Source organism: Raphanus sativus, chromosome 4, assembly GCF_000801105.2.
Source record: "Raphanus sativus cultivar WK10039 chromosome 4, ASM80110v3, whole genome shotgun sequence".
Taxonomy (NCBI): domain Eukaryota; kingdom Viridiplantae; phylum Streptophyta; class Magnoliopsida; order Brassicales; family Brassicaceae; genus Raphanus; species Raphanus sativus.
This window is the reverse complement of record NC_079514.1, coordinates 50,396,237-50,412,298: the sequence shown is the minus strand read 5'-3', so window position 1 is coordinate 50,412,298 and position 16,062 is coordinate 50,396,237. Positions and strand designations below refer to the sequence as shown.

The 16,062-nt window shown below is 37.6% G+C and overlaps 3 protein-coding genes across 3 annotated transcripts; all 3 read right to left on the bottom strand.

Annotated features, from left to right (window-relative positions):
- Positions 1-1,691: 1,691 nt before the first annotated feature.
- LOC130510732 (uncharacterized) lies at positions 1,692-4,166 on the bottom strand. Its single transcript, XM_057007325.1, has 2 exons — positions 3,732-4,166; positions 1,692-2,526 (listed from the first exon to the last, which is right to left on the bottom strand). Exon 2 carries the CDS (start codon positions 2,524-2,526, stop codon positions 1,849-1,851), a length of 678 nt encoding a protein of 225 aa, XP_056863305.1. The 5' UTR covers positions 3,732-4,166; the 3' UTR covers positions 1,692-1,848.
- Positions 4,167-4,450: 284 nt separating this feature from the next.
- On the bottom strand, positions 4,451-6,826 carry LOC108833995 (dnaJ protein ERDJ3B). Its single transcript, XM_018607365.2, has 10 exons — positions 6,663-6,826; positions 6,422-6,570; positions 6,191-6,326; positions 5,785-5,896; positions 5,483-5,599; positions 5,304-5,390; positions 5,175-5,234; positions 5,019-5,096; positions 4,873-4,944; positions 4,451-4,770 (listed from the first exon to the last, which is right to left on the bottom strand). The coding sequence occupies exons 1-10, from the start codon at positions 6,731-6,733 to the stop codon at positions 4,612-4,614; spliced, it is 1,041 nt and encodes a 346-aa protein (XP_018462867.1). The 5' UTR covers positions 6,734-6,826; the 3' UTR covers positions 4,451-4,611.
- A 6,013-nt stretch (positions 6,827-12,839) lies between these two features.
- Positions 12,840-13,655, bottom strand: LOC108833994 (uncharacterized). Its single transcript, XM_018607364.1, has one exon. The coding sequence runs from the start codon at positions 13,653-13,655 to the stop codon at positions 12,840-12,842; it is 816 nt and encodes a 271-aa protein (XP_018462866.1).
- Between the last annotated feature and the right edge of the window lie 2,407 nt (positions 13,656-16,062).

Genomic DNA, 16,062 nt, shown 5'->3' with positions numbered 1-16,062 from the left:
GTGTCGACACCTTATATAATGTTCCATCGCGTTCTATCGCGTTCTAGACATGATACAATCGATTGAGATTTTATTATTATCAGGATCATTGAATACTTTGTAGTTTGCAAGGCTACATTGTATGATACCTGTACCTTAGGACCGGCCGGTCTTATCTCATTGTCTAGTATGGTTTCTCTTTCATGAACCCGGATCTATCATTATGAGCACCTTATCTCTTTCTATCCGAGGTTCCTTATATATGGAACATACTTGTCTATCTTGTATAGACTTCTACAGCAACTTGATTATGTCTCTACTAGGACATTTATATAGTGGTGCTAAGCTGGTATGAATTAGTCATTCTTTCGGGTCTGTCTGGCTATCATTCTTTCTTTGTTTATGGACGTCCAGTACATATATATCTGGTCCGAGGATCTTTGCCAAGACTTGGATGGTTAAAACCATTCCACTTTCACTTTCTATTTACCAGCTTATAGCTTTCTCCATGATGTTGGATAGTCTGATTCATCTTGTATGTAATCCGTGTACCTTGGCCACAATATGATCACCTTTGTTTGGCTCATGGTCTCACTGAATTCGTGGGAGAAAGATCATGTTCTTTTATCCAACATATATTCCCGGTTTTCATCTCATCCTTAGATGAGGTATTCCATCCTAGATGGCACATAGGTATGTGGTGGTTTATTCATAGACTCTTAGGATGGTCTATATCTGGATTATGACCCTTTATCATCTTTAGCCGGGAATATCTATGCTCACTTTATATGGCCTGATGTATCTTATCTTTCATACATGTATTCTTGTGGTGTACCCAAGCTTATAGACTTTTGAAGTCTCAACCTTATAGGTTATGCCTTTTACGACCAAGCTATAATGCCTTATGGCCTTCAGCCATGCTTATCATGTTCGGGTTTTATAGTATGGTCATGGACCACACGGAGTGTTTATTCTCCCCCTCATGAACATGCTATAAAGTACGTTTGTTTGTCCTCACTTAAACGTAATGCATGGACGGTCAGCATGGTTTTAGACCATGATACACGAATTTGTGGTCTGGTCATGATCACGGGTTTTGTTCTCACTATCCTCATGATCAGATTATACTTTCGTGTTGCTTGGAACAATGAAGCCTACTGAGTTTCTCTTGTGTACATGTTTCACAACGTGAGATCTTATGGGATAACTCTTTGTGCCTTATTAATCAAGTTCAGACCAGGATGGCTAATCCGGTCATGCCATAAAGTGTATAAATTCGTTGGTGAACCTTACTGGTTACCTAGGCTTTTATGCCTTATCACACTGATCCTTAGCATAGTATTAGATCAGTAGGGAGAATGTAGTCTCGACCTCTTTTATATGTATGCCTTTGGCGATTTTCATTAGCTAAAGGAACATTTCCTTTTTCTTTACTTTGCCCATAGGTTTATTATTGAAACCATTTTGATGTGGCTTGTAATGCCATTTCGACCTTTACTCCCTCCTGGACCATGATTGGATCTACAACCATGGTTATTGTGGTATCCTTGTCCACGGCCAGTGGGGATTTTGGGTCTCTCTCGATGGGTCTTAGGTGATAAATTTCATGCCTCTTAAGGCCATGCCTTAGGCGTGGTGGTCTAGACATACTCTTCTCGAGTTTTCATTTTCATTTGTCAATCAAAAATATTTTTCAAGCAAATCAATCAAGATAAAAGAAAAACTTTTATTAATGCTATGAAATTTGAATGACAAATTATATTTAAAAGAAAACATCAAATCATAAGTATGAAATCAGAATGTCAAAAGGCTTAAACAATAGCCGGCCAGTCCATAATAACATCTTGGACGTGGCTCACATTTGGTTCTCTATTCAATGAATAAACCAATCTCATCATCTATATGAGTCCACCCGAATTTTCTTTTCTTAGCTTCTTCAGCATCACCGTATATCATCTCACATTGATACTCGGCACTTATCTCCATAACATAGTCGAGTTTGTCGAGGTTGACTTTCCTTTTCTGCTTCTTTTCCTCAAGAGCTGAAAGGTATGAGAGAAGGTCGTAATAGGTTGTGAAACCTTTAGCCTTCTGTGATAACAACACTTCCTTTGAATGGATCGTGTCACGAGTCTTGCTTAACAAGTCATAGTTTGTTATCACTACACCACATAGTTTAAGACTATAGGTGATTCTCATAAGATCAAAGTGATAGTCATCCACGGATTCATAATCCTGGAACCTCAGAGCCTTCCATTCTTTCATGGACTCATCTAGTAGTGGCTCGAAGAACATGGTGTTCAATCTCGACCAGAGATCGTAAGGATCGTTGATGTAACTGCACTCATCATACAGATCCTTCACGAGATGCTTTTTCATTATCAAAACAGCTCTACGCCTTTCATATGCAAGGGTATCATTGCCGTATTTGATACACTTCCCAAGTCCTTTAGACTTTAAATCGGCTGAAGTGTTCATCGCCCAATCAAGGTAATTGTCTCCATTGAGATCAAGGGCTGGGTAATCCGAGTGATGGAGTCTCGACATCTGAATCATATCAAAATGATTTGTGTTAGTACATACAATTTTCTGATGCCATTGGCTATCCAAGAAATAAAAGGCACTCGGCTAGTATGTAAACAATAAAGCCATATGGCTTGTGTGACCAATGCCATTCGGCTATTACACAATTAAATCACATTGCCAGCAAACAAATAAGAGGGCCATACGGCCAGTTTGCATTCTCTTTAGAAATTTACTTTCTCATAACTCATCCATCACTTAATCAACTTATTTGATTTATAAATCCCTTGAAAATAGTGGGATGGAAGAGTGCATGGTTTAGCCATACCATATGGTATGCTACATCGACCCATGCGATTTAATGGTCTAGTAGTACCATTCGGTACACATCCTCGACCAAATAAAACGGATCGTGATTTAGCTGCACTGTGGTGCGCATCATCCATCACCGGTGATTGTGGATCACCGTGGATCATCGAGGATCACCGTGGATCACCTTGGATCACTGATCATCGTAGATTATCGCGGATCATCGAGGATCATCATGGATCATAGATCAACGCGGATCATCGTGGATGATCACCGTGAATCATAGGTGAAAAATCTAGTTGCACCTGAGGGTGAACATCATCGACCATTGATTTTGTTTTATGGTCTAATCGTACTTAAGAGTATGTATCATCGACCTTTACTTCATATGGTCTAGTCATACCTATTGGTATGCATCATTGACTTAAAAGAAAATCATGGTCTAGCCACACTATGGTGTGCATCATCGACCAAAAGATGTGGAAAACATTAACCTTATGTTTTGTTTGGACATATAGCGTGTCATCCTTAAAGGGGTATCACTTGTTGTCCATTCAAAACAAAAGTCATGTAATCACATGCTTTATATTTTAGGGTTTAGGGTTTCTTAAAATCAGATTTAAACTTTAAGGATTAGGGTTTAAAATTCAAATCTGTTTTTAGGATTAGGTTAAACATTGACCTTAAATTTTGTTTGGACATATAGCGTGTCATCCTTAAAGGGGTATCACTTGTTGTCCATACAAAACTAAAGTCATGTAAAACTATTAAGAGTTTAGGGTTTTGATTTTAAATAAAACAAGAACTAAAATCAACCAAATCAAATCGCAAAACCTTTTAAATCGGATTTAAGATGAAGAGAAGTTTGAAATCCGAATTGCTTGAACCACAAGTAAAGATTAGGGTTCTTGAGATCTTACCTTAATCTTTGCCGATCTTTTCTCCTTGGTTCCTCTTTTAGAAACCTTAAATAATCAACAATGAAAGTTTCAAAGTTGGATTAGTATGAGATCTAAGAACAATAGAAATCGAAATTAAGAGAGATAAGGAGTTGGCGGCTATTAGGGTTTTGGATGATCTTTGACGACGCGGCTTGCACTGGAAGGTGACGGCGCGTCTGGAGTCGGATTGATGCGTGGTCTGCGGCGCTGGATTCTTCTCGTCAAGAGCTTCAATTTGATATATTACTCGTCGTCTGGATCCTTACGGTTAGGGAGATATGACGGTTTAAAGTTGCGGCTGAAATTAGGGTTTTTGTGGTCGCTGGATTTTAGCTAGGGTTTAGAGTCTCGTGCTGATAACGTGTTGTAAATAAAGAAGAGAAGAGAAGAGAAGAGAGGAATTTGTGTGTCTTATTCCATGAATAATGATCTACTTATATAGGATACAATAGCTTGGAGACAAAGCTTAACTTGGAGTGGGGAACAAGTATATCTAGGACTTTCCATATGGACATCACTACAATATTTATAACATGGTTTTAGTCACTTGATTACTTTTTCAGTTTGTTTTGGTAGTTTCACATATGTCACAAAAATATTTTTATTGTTCTTTCTAAAATTTAACATCTGTCCTCATCCTCACTCGAGAAAACTAAACTGATGAAGACTAATATTTAAAGACAGTGTATGCAAACAACTTGTGTAAATCATATTTCAGTGAAATCATGAAAGAATTTGATACATAAAAGACAATTAGATCAATCATTCTATATCAAAACAAGCCTAGTAATGTTACAAATATTAAGGATCATTACAAGTTCTATTTAAACAACAAATTTCTAAAGAGAGAGAGGAAATACTAAGCCAAGACTTGTTTGATATTCTTCTTCTGATCCTCAGTGAGTGAAGAAGGAAACAAAACCTCAAAAGTGACAAAGAGGTTGCCTTTCTTTGTGCTGTAGTGAAGTGGCATCCCTTCTCCTTTGAACTTCTTCACTTCCTTTGGCTTTGTAATTCCCTGTTTCACACACACACACACCATATTCACTTCATCAGACAATCAAGAATCAACTTCTAGTGTTTTTTTTTGTTTGTGGTGTAGAGAGAACTTTAGTGTTACCTTGGAACCGATGTCAACATCGTGATCATCCAAGTGCTTGAATGACTTCTCAAAACCAACTAGCGCCTCAACCTGAAAAGGTGTTTATTTTTAAGCAGAATCAATAAATAGAGATACAGAAAACGTTCGTGGAATATTAAATGTACCAGTGTAATGTTGACGGTCATGTGTAGATCGTGGCCATCTCTCCGGAAACGGGCATGTGGTGCAGTTTTGATTCGGAACTGCCAAAAATGTACAGCAATATAACGGTTAATCCTCTGATCTTGAAGATAAAACGGAAGCTTAGGAAAGAGGCTAACCTTAAGGTCACCAGGATCACCGTCAAGAATGGGTTCACCATCTTCGTAGAAAGACACTTCCTGAAAGGAGAGAGAGAGATTGATAAGGTTTACAAAAATAAGGGTGTGGAGTAGAGTTAGGAAGCTTACTTCTCCATCTTTCATGCCTTTTTCGATATCAACTGTGACAAAGTATCCTTCGCGTTCGTATTTGACATTTGGGCATTTGTCACAGACCTGGATCACGAGAGAGGAAACAGGTGGGGGTTTGATACTGGTGGACTCAAGAGGATGATTTTTAGAGAGAATGAATAATATGCCTTTATTACCTGCTCTGTCATCTGTTGGAACATTCCAGGACCAACTTGTCTGTGATAAACCTCATTCCTGCAGTTGCACTTTCTCTTTCCAGGAGCTGGTTTTATTACATTCTTCTCCCTCCATACCTTTCATAGTTTAACGTGGGAGAAGAATGTTAAGTTAAGTCATTTGCCTCAGAATCAAGCTACTCTAAACCAAAACATTCTCTCAGGTTCACTATGTAAGTTATGATGTTTGAATCAAAGCAACAATTTTCAGACGAGTTCCATGTATAAAAGACCGAGTGATGATAATAGGGCGCTAAACATACCTTGACAGAGCCTCCCATGTACAAATCTTCAAGAGTGGCCTCAAGTTCCACAATCACGTCATCACCCTTGACGACCTTCTCTTCTTCCTCCCTCGTACCACCACCAAAAAACCTGACAATAATATCACCAACCTTAGCATTCTGTTACACTCTAACACGAGTGTCAAATATTTATCAAAATCTATGAACTTTTGGCACTGCAGAAAAGACCCTTTAACATGACCACATTCATCAGTATCCACTGTCCATACATAAACAACACTCAATACCTGAAAATTAACCATAATGATCTTCCAATAAAAAAGGAACTAACAAGAAATATGTCAACATCATTCTTTATTTTCCATTGGTTCCTCTAATGCTTAACCATTTAGAGAGAAACAAAAAAAAAAGAAAAGGAACTTACTGGCTAAAGATGTCCTGCATATTCATGCCCCCACCACCACCTCCACGTCCTCCATTAGCAGCATGCTGTTTAAGCCCTTCTTCACCATACTTGTTATAAATCTCCCTCTTCTCCTCATCCGATAGCACTTCATAAGCTGTGTTATATAACATCAACAACACACAGTCAATTTCAAAAACGACCAAAAGTGTTAAATTTCAAAAAAATAAAAATAAAAATAATAATAAGGACCGTTGTTGATCTCAGCGAACTTGCGAGTAGCTTCCTCGTTGCCTTGATTCTTGTCGGGATGATACTTCAAAGCGAGTTTGCGATAAGCTCTCTTGATCTGCTCGTCAGAGGCGCCTTTAGGAACTTGCAGCACATCGTAGTAGCTCTTCCTGTATTATTATTCATACACAAAAAAACGTTAATGACAACAATACATACAAAAAGGATTCACAAAATGTCGAATGAAGAAGTGCTTAATTACGCTGAAATGACGCAGATGGCGTAAGACAGTGCCAACAGTACAATACATAGCTCTGACCATCGAATCGCCATTGAAGCTCTGGAGATTCAACTACTAAGGTTTTGCTCCCAACCTCTGAGATCATTCAATGCAGATTTAACATCGAATCCCTTGTCTTTCGCGGAAAGATTCGAAAAAAAAAAAAAAAGTGGTCGGGTTTACGTGTAAACTGCAAGTCTTAACCAATCAGAACTATGTCTCTGCCTTCTACTACCAATCACATAAAGCCACGTGGATAAAACATCGTAAGATCGCTGATTGTTCTTTTTTTCCCTTGACTTTATCAGTGCGACGTCGTTCTTTAGAGATTTATTTTTAACGAGGCCCATTTTTGCTGAAGCAGTCCTTTTAATTTTAACTCCACTTAAAATATGTTTGTTGTCATGCACCTAATCTCAATTTAAATATCCAATTTTTGATTTTCAACCATGATTTGTGGAGCAAAACCGAAAGCCATTGAAAACCATAGCCACATTTAGTTAGTAAGGAGATTAGCTTCGCTTTTCGATATGATCAACCCTTGAACTATATGTATTCCATTTTCATTTTAGGTTTTCTAAGTTTTTTTTTATGTCAACCGCAAATCCAACTACCTATGACTTGATTGGACAACATGTATTTTCGATTAGCTCTACGTATTCAGGTTTTTCTAATCATATTTACTCGATCTCAATTTGTTTTTGATTGACTCGTGAATTATTACTCACGGTAGGGTTCTTGTCAACAAGTGATGATGTAGGTTTTTTAATCTAATTTGACCAAAAATAATATCCAATTCAAAAAAAACAATTAGTATAAATCATATACTCCCTTATGTGGTTACAGAAAAAAAAAATCATATACTCCCTCAGTTTCAAAGATGCCGTTTCGTTCACCAAATGCTTAATAAGGCTAACCACAATGATGAAGATGCTCTCTCTTAACTCTTAAAAACACACACACTCCGTGTCCCAGGCCAATCTTATTTTGCATGCTGCAGATCTCACAGAGTAGTAACAATAAAAAAGAAACTATTGTACTCTCTCGACAAACCTAAAACCCAACACACCGTTGTTTGTTTCTTAACCTTTTACTTCTTGGCCATAACTATTACAAACAGACTGTAAAAAATTAGATTCTGAAATGATTCCTAAGAGAACTACAGAGAATCATAGTTATCCAATCTAAAGTTGCAGTGATCTTCTTAAATATACTACTATTTATAACTTAAGGATTACTGAATCCATAACCTATATACATAAAAAACATTTGAGTAACTTATTCTACGACTTGGACTCGAGTTTAACCGGAGGAAACCGGGTTTAAGCTTCGGCGCCTAAACCGTTAAAGGCACTATAACCTTTGGAACTGAACCCTAAACAGCCGAAGAGTCCATGCCTGTACGGCAAGTATGTCCTCTTCTTCATCTCCTCCGCTTGAGCTCTGTTCGTTGTATAATGCAACTCATGAGCCGATGGCTGCACTCCTCGCCGTTTCGCTATTCCATTAGTCGATTTTCCGGCCATTGGAGATTTTTTCGCCGGTGGTAGTTGTTTCTATAGTCAATACGAACACAAGTTAATAAAACGTTCTCTTTGTTTTATTAATCTTCCTTTGCTTTCTTACACTTTTCTTTCTTGAGATCTTCTTACACTTTTGATCTCTATATATAGGTAATAGAAACTACTTGATTTATCCTATTACAATTGAATCTAGGAACCTTTATCTTTATCCTAAACTTATTAGTTATTCATCTTTGCTTTAGAATAACTTGTTTCCTAAGTTATCTCTTGAAGCTTATCCAACATTCTCCCTCCTAAGCTTCAAACCACCTTCTAGGAAATCTTGAACTTGAATCAGCTCTCGCATTTCTTTAAACTTGTTCTTTGCTAGAGCTTTTGTTAAGATGTCTGCCTTTTGTCTTGATCCGGGTATGTGTTCAACGTCAATGAGATTGCGTTCAACACACTTTCTAATGAAGTGAAACCTCTTGTGGATGTGTTTGCTTCTTCGGTGAAGAACCGGATTCTTAGCCAGTGATATAGCCGATTTGTTGTCGACCAAGATCATTGTCTTCTCCATCTCTTTTCCTGTTACTTCACTCAACAAGTCTTGTAGCCAGATAGCTTGTTTAGCCGCTTCCGTTGCAGCCATGAATTCGGCTTCGCAGGATGACAAAGCTACCGTGTCTTGTTTCTGAGAGCACCATGTTATTGGTGTTTCTCCTAAGCAAAACAAGTAACCTGTAGTACTCCTACCATCATCCGGATCCGTGTTGTGACTGCTGTCACTAAAGCCAACAAGCTTCTGTGTTCTTCCTCGCTTGAACTCAAGACCATGCCCGAGAGTTCCTTGCAGATAACGCAATACTTGCTTCAAGGCGTTTCCGTGTGACTCTCTTGGTGACTGCATGTACCTGCTTAGAATCCCAACTGAGAATGCCATGTCAGGTCTAGTATGCATCAAATACCTTAAACACCCAATCCTTCTTTGATATTGTGTAGCGTCAACTTCCGGTTCTTCCATTGCCTTGGAGAGTTGTAAGCCGAACTCCATTGGAATGCTGTTTGGATTACAGTCGGCCAAACCTGCTTCCTCTAGTATACGCCTTGCGTATGCTTCTTGTTTAATGATGATTCCAGATGAACTTTGCTTTACTTCAATACCTAGATAATAGGTCAATAAGCCGAGATCAGACATCTCAAACTGTTTTGACATTGAAGCTTTGAACTCCTTGATTATCTTGGTAGAGTTTCCTGTAACAAAAAGATCATCCACATAGATGGCGATGATGAGTAGCTCGTCTCTTTCTTCTCTTCTATATACCGAACTCTCCTTTGCACACCTTTTAAACCTTAGCTTCTTAAGTATCTGATCGAGTTTAGTATTCCAAGCGCGAGGAGCTTGCCTTAATCCATATAATGCCTTTGAGAGTTTGAAAACTTTTTCTTCTTCTCCCTCCTTTTCAAATCCCTCAGGCTGACTTACATAGACCTCTTCGTTTAGCTCTCCGTGCAAGAATGCCGTTTTGACGTCCAAGTGGTGAATCTCCCAGTTGTTTGCAGATGCTAAACTAACTATAAGTCGGATTGTCTCTAAGTGAGCCACTGGTGCGAACACTTCTTCAAAGTCGATGCCGTGTTCTTGCACATATCCTTTCGCTACAAGCTTCGCTTTGAATTTGTTGATTGTTCCATCCGCATTCCTCTTGATCTTAAAAATCCACATTAGACCGATGACTTTAACTCCTTGAGGTTTATCTACCAACGTCCATGTCTTATTTTTGTTGATAGAATCTATCTCATCCTTACATGCTTTTGTCCAACGAACATGTCTCTTTGCTTCTCGATATGTTGCTGGTTCGTCATTGATGGAGAGTAGGAGTAGTTCACACTCGATCTTGGCAAGTAGTAAGTAGTCGTCTAGATAACTAGGAGTCTTCGTCTGTCGTGTTGATCTCCTTGGTTCATTGTTCTCACTTTCATCTACCGGCTCTGTTTCGTGTTGCTCTGTTTCGAGCTGTTCTGTTTCGTTTTGCTCTGTTTCATGTTGCTCTGTTTCAGCTTTGGTTTCAGCCTCTGTATTTTCTTCCTGTGAGATAACGAATGGACCCTTTCCTTTGTCTATACTAGATCCCCACGTCATGTGAAACATACCAGAATCTGCTTGCTTTCCTCCATTCCAGTTCCAATGTTTCTCTTCATCAAACTTCACATCGCGGCTTACTATTATTTTTCTGGTGCTTGGATTGTATAGACGGTAAGCTTTCGATCCGGGTTCAATACCTAGATGAACAAGGCATTGTGATCTATCGTCGAGCTTCCTTAGTAGAACAGAATCAATCTTGGCGTAAGCTAAGCAACCAAACACTCTTATATGTCCGATACTTGGCTTTCTTCCCTTTAGACATTCATAAGGAGTTTGGTTTTTCAAAGCTCTAGTAGGAACTCGATTGATCAAGTACGTTGCGTGTCGAACTGCTTCACCCCACATATAGTTCGGTACTTTCATAGCTTTCAACATACTTCTCGTCATCTCCATTAATGTTCGGTTTCTTCTCTCAACAACACTGTTTTGTTGAGGGGGTGTACGGTGCTGTTAAGTGTCTTCTGATGCCATTGTCACTGCAAAACTGAGAGAAGTCTCTCGAAGTAAACTCCCCTCCTCGGTCTGTTCTGAGTGTTACAATAGCCTTGTTTACTTCTTTCTCCACGAGTGCCTTGAAAGTCTTAAATTTCTCAAAAGCTTCTCCTTTCTCTTTGAGTAATATAGACCACATAAATCTCGTGTTGTCATCTATAATGACAAATATATATCTGTTTTGCCCCAAGGTCGCTGGAGTGATTGGCCCACAGAGATCGGCGTGTAACAACTCTAAGACTTGCTTTGATCTGTACTGAGTTGCAGAGGGAAAGCTGTGTCTTGTCTGTTTACCAACGAGACAAGAATCACACAACTGTTTTACTTCGCTGATATCTGGTAAGCCTTGAACCATCTCCTGTGTTGCCATACTTCGTATTGTCTTGAAGCTAATATGTCCGAGACGAGCGTGCCATCTCCACGGTTCTTCACTTATCTTTGAGAGAAGACAAGTAGGTTTACCTACTTTGAGAGATATCTTGTAGAGTCGATTAGCTGATCTTAGTACTTTCACTAATAGTCTCCCGTTTGGATCTCTTAAAGTCAAGTAATTGTCCTTCATCCTTACATCGCAACCTTGTTCAGTGGCTTGACCGAGACTAAGTATGTTGCTTCTTAGGTCTGGTATGTAGTATACATCAGTAAGAAGCTTCTGTTCTCTTGTCTTTGCTTCAAAGAGAATTGATCATTTACCTTCTATCTTCACACATGAGCCGTCTCCAAACTTTACTTTGCCTTTTATATTTTCGTTGAGTTCTGAGAAGTAGGACTTCTCTCCTGCCATATGATTGCTAGCTCCGTTGTCAAGGAACCAACTCTTATCATCAGTCTTGCTTGGCTCAAGTGTTTTACGCATTACCTTTTCTTCATTCAGATACACTAGTTCGTGTAAGTAAAGTGCTACTTCTGCTGCTTCTGTCTCAGTCTTGTTAAGCTCCTGATCATCTTTCTTCTCGGTGCAAACAGATGCGAAGTGACCTTTCTTATGACAGTTAAAGCATTCAATCTGTGAGTAGTCTCTTTTCTCCTTTTTCTCGTATGAGTTCCTTCTCTGCCACGACCTCTGTTTCCTCCTCGTCCTCTCCCTCTGTTTCCATGATCAGAGTAGAGAAGATTCCCTTGCTCTTCAATCTTTTCTGTTTTCATTCGCTCTTTTCCTCGGCAACGCTCTTCAAACGCTTTGAGACGTCCTACTACATCTTCAAATCTTGTTTTATTTAGGTCAAGAACTTGTTCGAGAGTTGCAGAGATCTGTAGAAACTTGTCTGGCAGACAAGAAAGAAACTTCTTTACAAGTTTCGGTTCTTCCATCGTATGACCTAATGAAGCCGTTGTTCCTACATATTCTGACATCCTTCCTGAGAATGAGTCTATTGATTCATTATCTTTCATCATTAGACGATCAAAGTCAATCATCAATGTGTGCAACCGAGCTTCAATAACACGATCAGCACCAAGATTCAATGCCTTTAATATGCTTCCCATATCTCTTTAGGAGATTCATGATCTCCAACTTGTAGGATTAGATTCTCCGGAATTCCTTGGAATATCATGACAGTAGCTAGGTCGTTTTTCTTCTGATCCTTTGATCCTGGTTCAATGGTTTCCCAGACATCATGAAACCTTAACAACACCTTCATGTGCATAGTCCATACTGCATAGTTTGTTGTCGTGAGCATCGGTGTTTTCACCGAAGGCGGTGCAGCGGGCATGTTTCGCTGCGGTTTGACGTCTTTATCGTCTTTGTCTCCCATCGATCTTCGTTGAAGACAAGAACCTGGTTTGCTCTGATACCAAATATAGTCAATACGAACACAAGTTAATAAAACGTTCTCTTTGTTTTATTAATCTTCCTTTGCTTTCTTACACTTTTCTTTTTTGAAATTTTCTTACACTTTTGATCTCTATATATAGGTAATAGAAACTACTTGACTTATCCTATTACAATTGAATCTAGGAACCTTTATCTTTATCCTAAACTTATTAGTTATTCATCTTTGCTTTAGAATAACTTATTTCCTAAATTATCTCTTGAAGCTTATCCAACAGTTTCTGTCTCTCGACGGATGCTGCGTCCTCTGATTTGAGTTTCTTCTCTTTGAGAATGACCGGAGAGAATGAAACGTTTGACCAGAACTTCTCCTTGCCGTTTCCTCTTCCTTCGCTTTTGCTTCGGTGGAGCAGCAGATCCTTGAGGAAGATCCATTTCTTCGAGTTCCTACCGTAAGACGACGAACGAAAACAAGACGGCGTCGTTTCAGTTTCGTTACTCTTGGTTTCGTCTTCATAATCTTCAGGTAGCTTCCGTATACACTCCTTCACCTCTTCCTCCTCTTCGTTTAATTGATACGCTGCGTTTCGGACTGGAGAGAGAGATCTAGCTTTGCGTTGAACAGATCCGCTTCTCAACTTCAAATCTCTCCCTCGCCTATTCACACCACCGTCTTGTAACGCCTCTAAGTTCTGAGGCCTCTGGAGCTGGGAAGAGAGCTTCATCGGCTTGATCTGACCGTTGGAGAAGAGCTCCTCCGCGGAGGTCATCGGTACGCCGCCTATAGGACCGCTGCTGGAAGACAAACGAGACGAGAAATCGAACTCGGAGTCGCCGGGAGAAGACGAGTCGAGCTTCGTATTATTCTCCGACGGAGCAGCAGAGCACATGAAGAAATGAATGGGACTCGACGGTGCGCTGAAGAAATAACCCGGCGGTGCACCACGGCCGGGACTAGACGGAGCGCTGACGAACGGCGTGGAGCAAGCAGAGTCAGAGCCGAGGTCGTCGCCGAAACGCGGCGTTTCTGGCTCGCCATGAGCAAAACTATCGACAGTAACCATTGTACTACGGGAGAGATAAAGACGTAGAGAGTAGATCGAATGTGACCGGTGGTGGCTTGTTTCTCAAGTAAATGTTTTTTTTTTGTCTGTAGAAAACAGAGAGAGCGCGCCAAGAGCGAGGTGAGAGGAGCAGATGTGTATGTATGTGACAGTATGTATATGAAGTTTCTTTTTTTTTTTTATTCCTAATTGCTCTTTTTTTATTCCTGGTTGTATTATTGACATTTTTTAAGATAAACTTAATTGTGATTCTCAGAAATTTTATTTTGTTAAAATATTCTTATGCAATTTTCCTATTGAGGATCTTAAAGTATATAATGTTTTCATCACAAAAAGTATATAATGTACTCCACTCGTTTGCACAAATTGAAAATTGTTAATTATCTGACATGTTGTTTGCATAAATAAAATTATTATTTTTAAGTACTTAATTATTTTTTTCTATGAATTTGACAATGCAATGGTTGTTGCTTAGTACAAGCTGATTTGAAATATACAGTGCCATTTTACTAGTTTAGCCATCGCCATATTTCTTAATTTCTCTTTATGTTTTTGATTTATTGTCTTTGAGACACGAAACAAAATGGCCAATACTCATTGAGTAACATTTAAGAGACAAATGATGAATTAAAGTAGGCTTAACTTTCCTATTTAGTGCTTAAGAGTTACTCCCTCCGTTTCGATTTAATTGTCGTTCTGGAGTAAAATTTTTGTTTCAAATAAGTGTCGTTTTAAGATTTCAATGCAAAATTTATTAACAAGATTCTCCAATTCATTTTTCTATTGGTTGAAATATGGTTAGGTGTATAGGTAATTGTGTTTTTATTTTGGGAATATACAAAATCATATATTTTATTAATATATATGTATAAACTTAAAACGACAAGTAAAATGAAACGGATGGAGTATTTTCTAACTCCCAAAGAATTTCTATTTGAATTTCAAATTAAAGTTCTGATCACCATAAATGAAATGAGAAAATTGTCATGATCGTCGTTTATGTCGAATCAGTTCATAATTTCAAAATCTCATATTTTAATTTAATTTTCTTGTTCATGCAATCTTTCACCAATATTTTCAAATTTTATTATATTAATATTTTATTTTATCAAGTGTAAACAAAGATAAAACTATTTACTCCCTCCGTTTCATATTATAAGTAGTTTTAACAAAAAAAAAATTGTTTCACAATGTAAATAGTTTTAACATTTCAAAACAATTTTATATTTATTGAATAGTGTGTGACTAATTAAATAATGTTAGCTATTTTATTATTGGTTGAAATAATACATTAAATGATACTTTTAACAAATGATTACTTTTCTTAATATTAGTGTTTTTAACTAAAACTACTTACAATTTGGAACAAAGGGAGTATTAAATAAAAAATAGCGGGGCAATATAGTAAATCGATAAAAATTATATGGGTAAAGCGAATTAAGAGAAGGCGTGGCTTCACGTGCTAAGCTATGATCTTGCGTAGAAGCGATCGGTGCTTCGTCTCTTGTTAATAAAACGTTTTCTAATGCTGATTATCAATCTCTCTAATCGTATTTAGCTTAATGGGTGAGGCTGATTTTAATTAATAAATGGGCTTTCATAAGATGTAAATAATAATACTTCGAGCCATAAACCTGGACCATGTTTGACCAGAAGTGTTGTTGACTAATTATTAAACTAGTATATAACGTTCTCGTCTACCGTATACGCCAGAAAAAGTAGCCGCCGGAGATTATGCCGGCGATATTCCAGGCACGATGTATCAGAAATCATAGAAATTTGATTATCCATGCACATGATCCAACATTATTTTGGAGTTTACATTGTCCATCTTGAATTATATGTTAGGCCCATATATAAAGCAAAACATCAAAGGTGTTAAATAAAAAACATAAAACCAGATTTGTTTTTTGTCAACTTAAAACCAGATAATATTTATAAATATTAAATAGTGATTTTAGTGATAAAAAATTCTTAACTATTTTTGAATCGATAAACTGTTTAGCTGATATTTTAACACTGTTAGTTTTCAACTACAAACTGTATACGATAATTCTCTATCTACATTTTTTTTTCTATTTTAGACAAAGTGGTTAAAGATTATAGTTGAAAGAATTTATCAATAAAAATTTATAAAATAACTTATAAAATCTTGTAAATTATAAAAAGTTTATTAAATCAATAGAAATAGGAAAAAGTTTATAAATAATTTACAATTACTTATACATTAAAAACGCGTATAACTAATTTATAAATCTTTAAAATTAATTTATATTTTTATATATTTTATCAATTTCTAATTGATTATAAAACTTTGTAAAGTGTTTAATAAGTTATTATCAATGATTTTATAAATTTTCACAATTTCTATTACATTACTTATCAACTTTTATGAATGATTTACAAA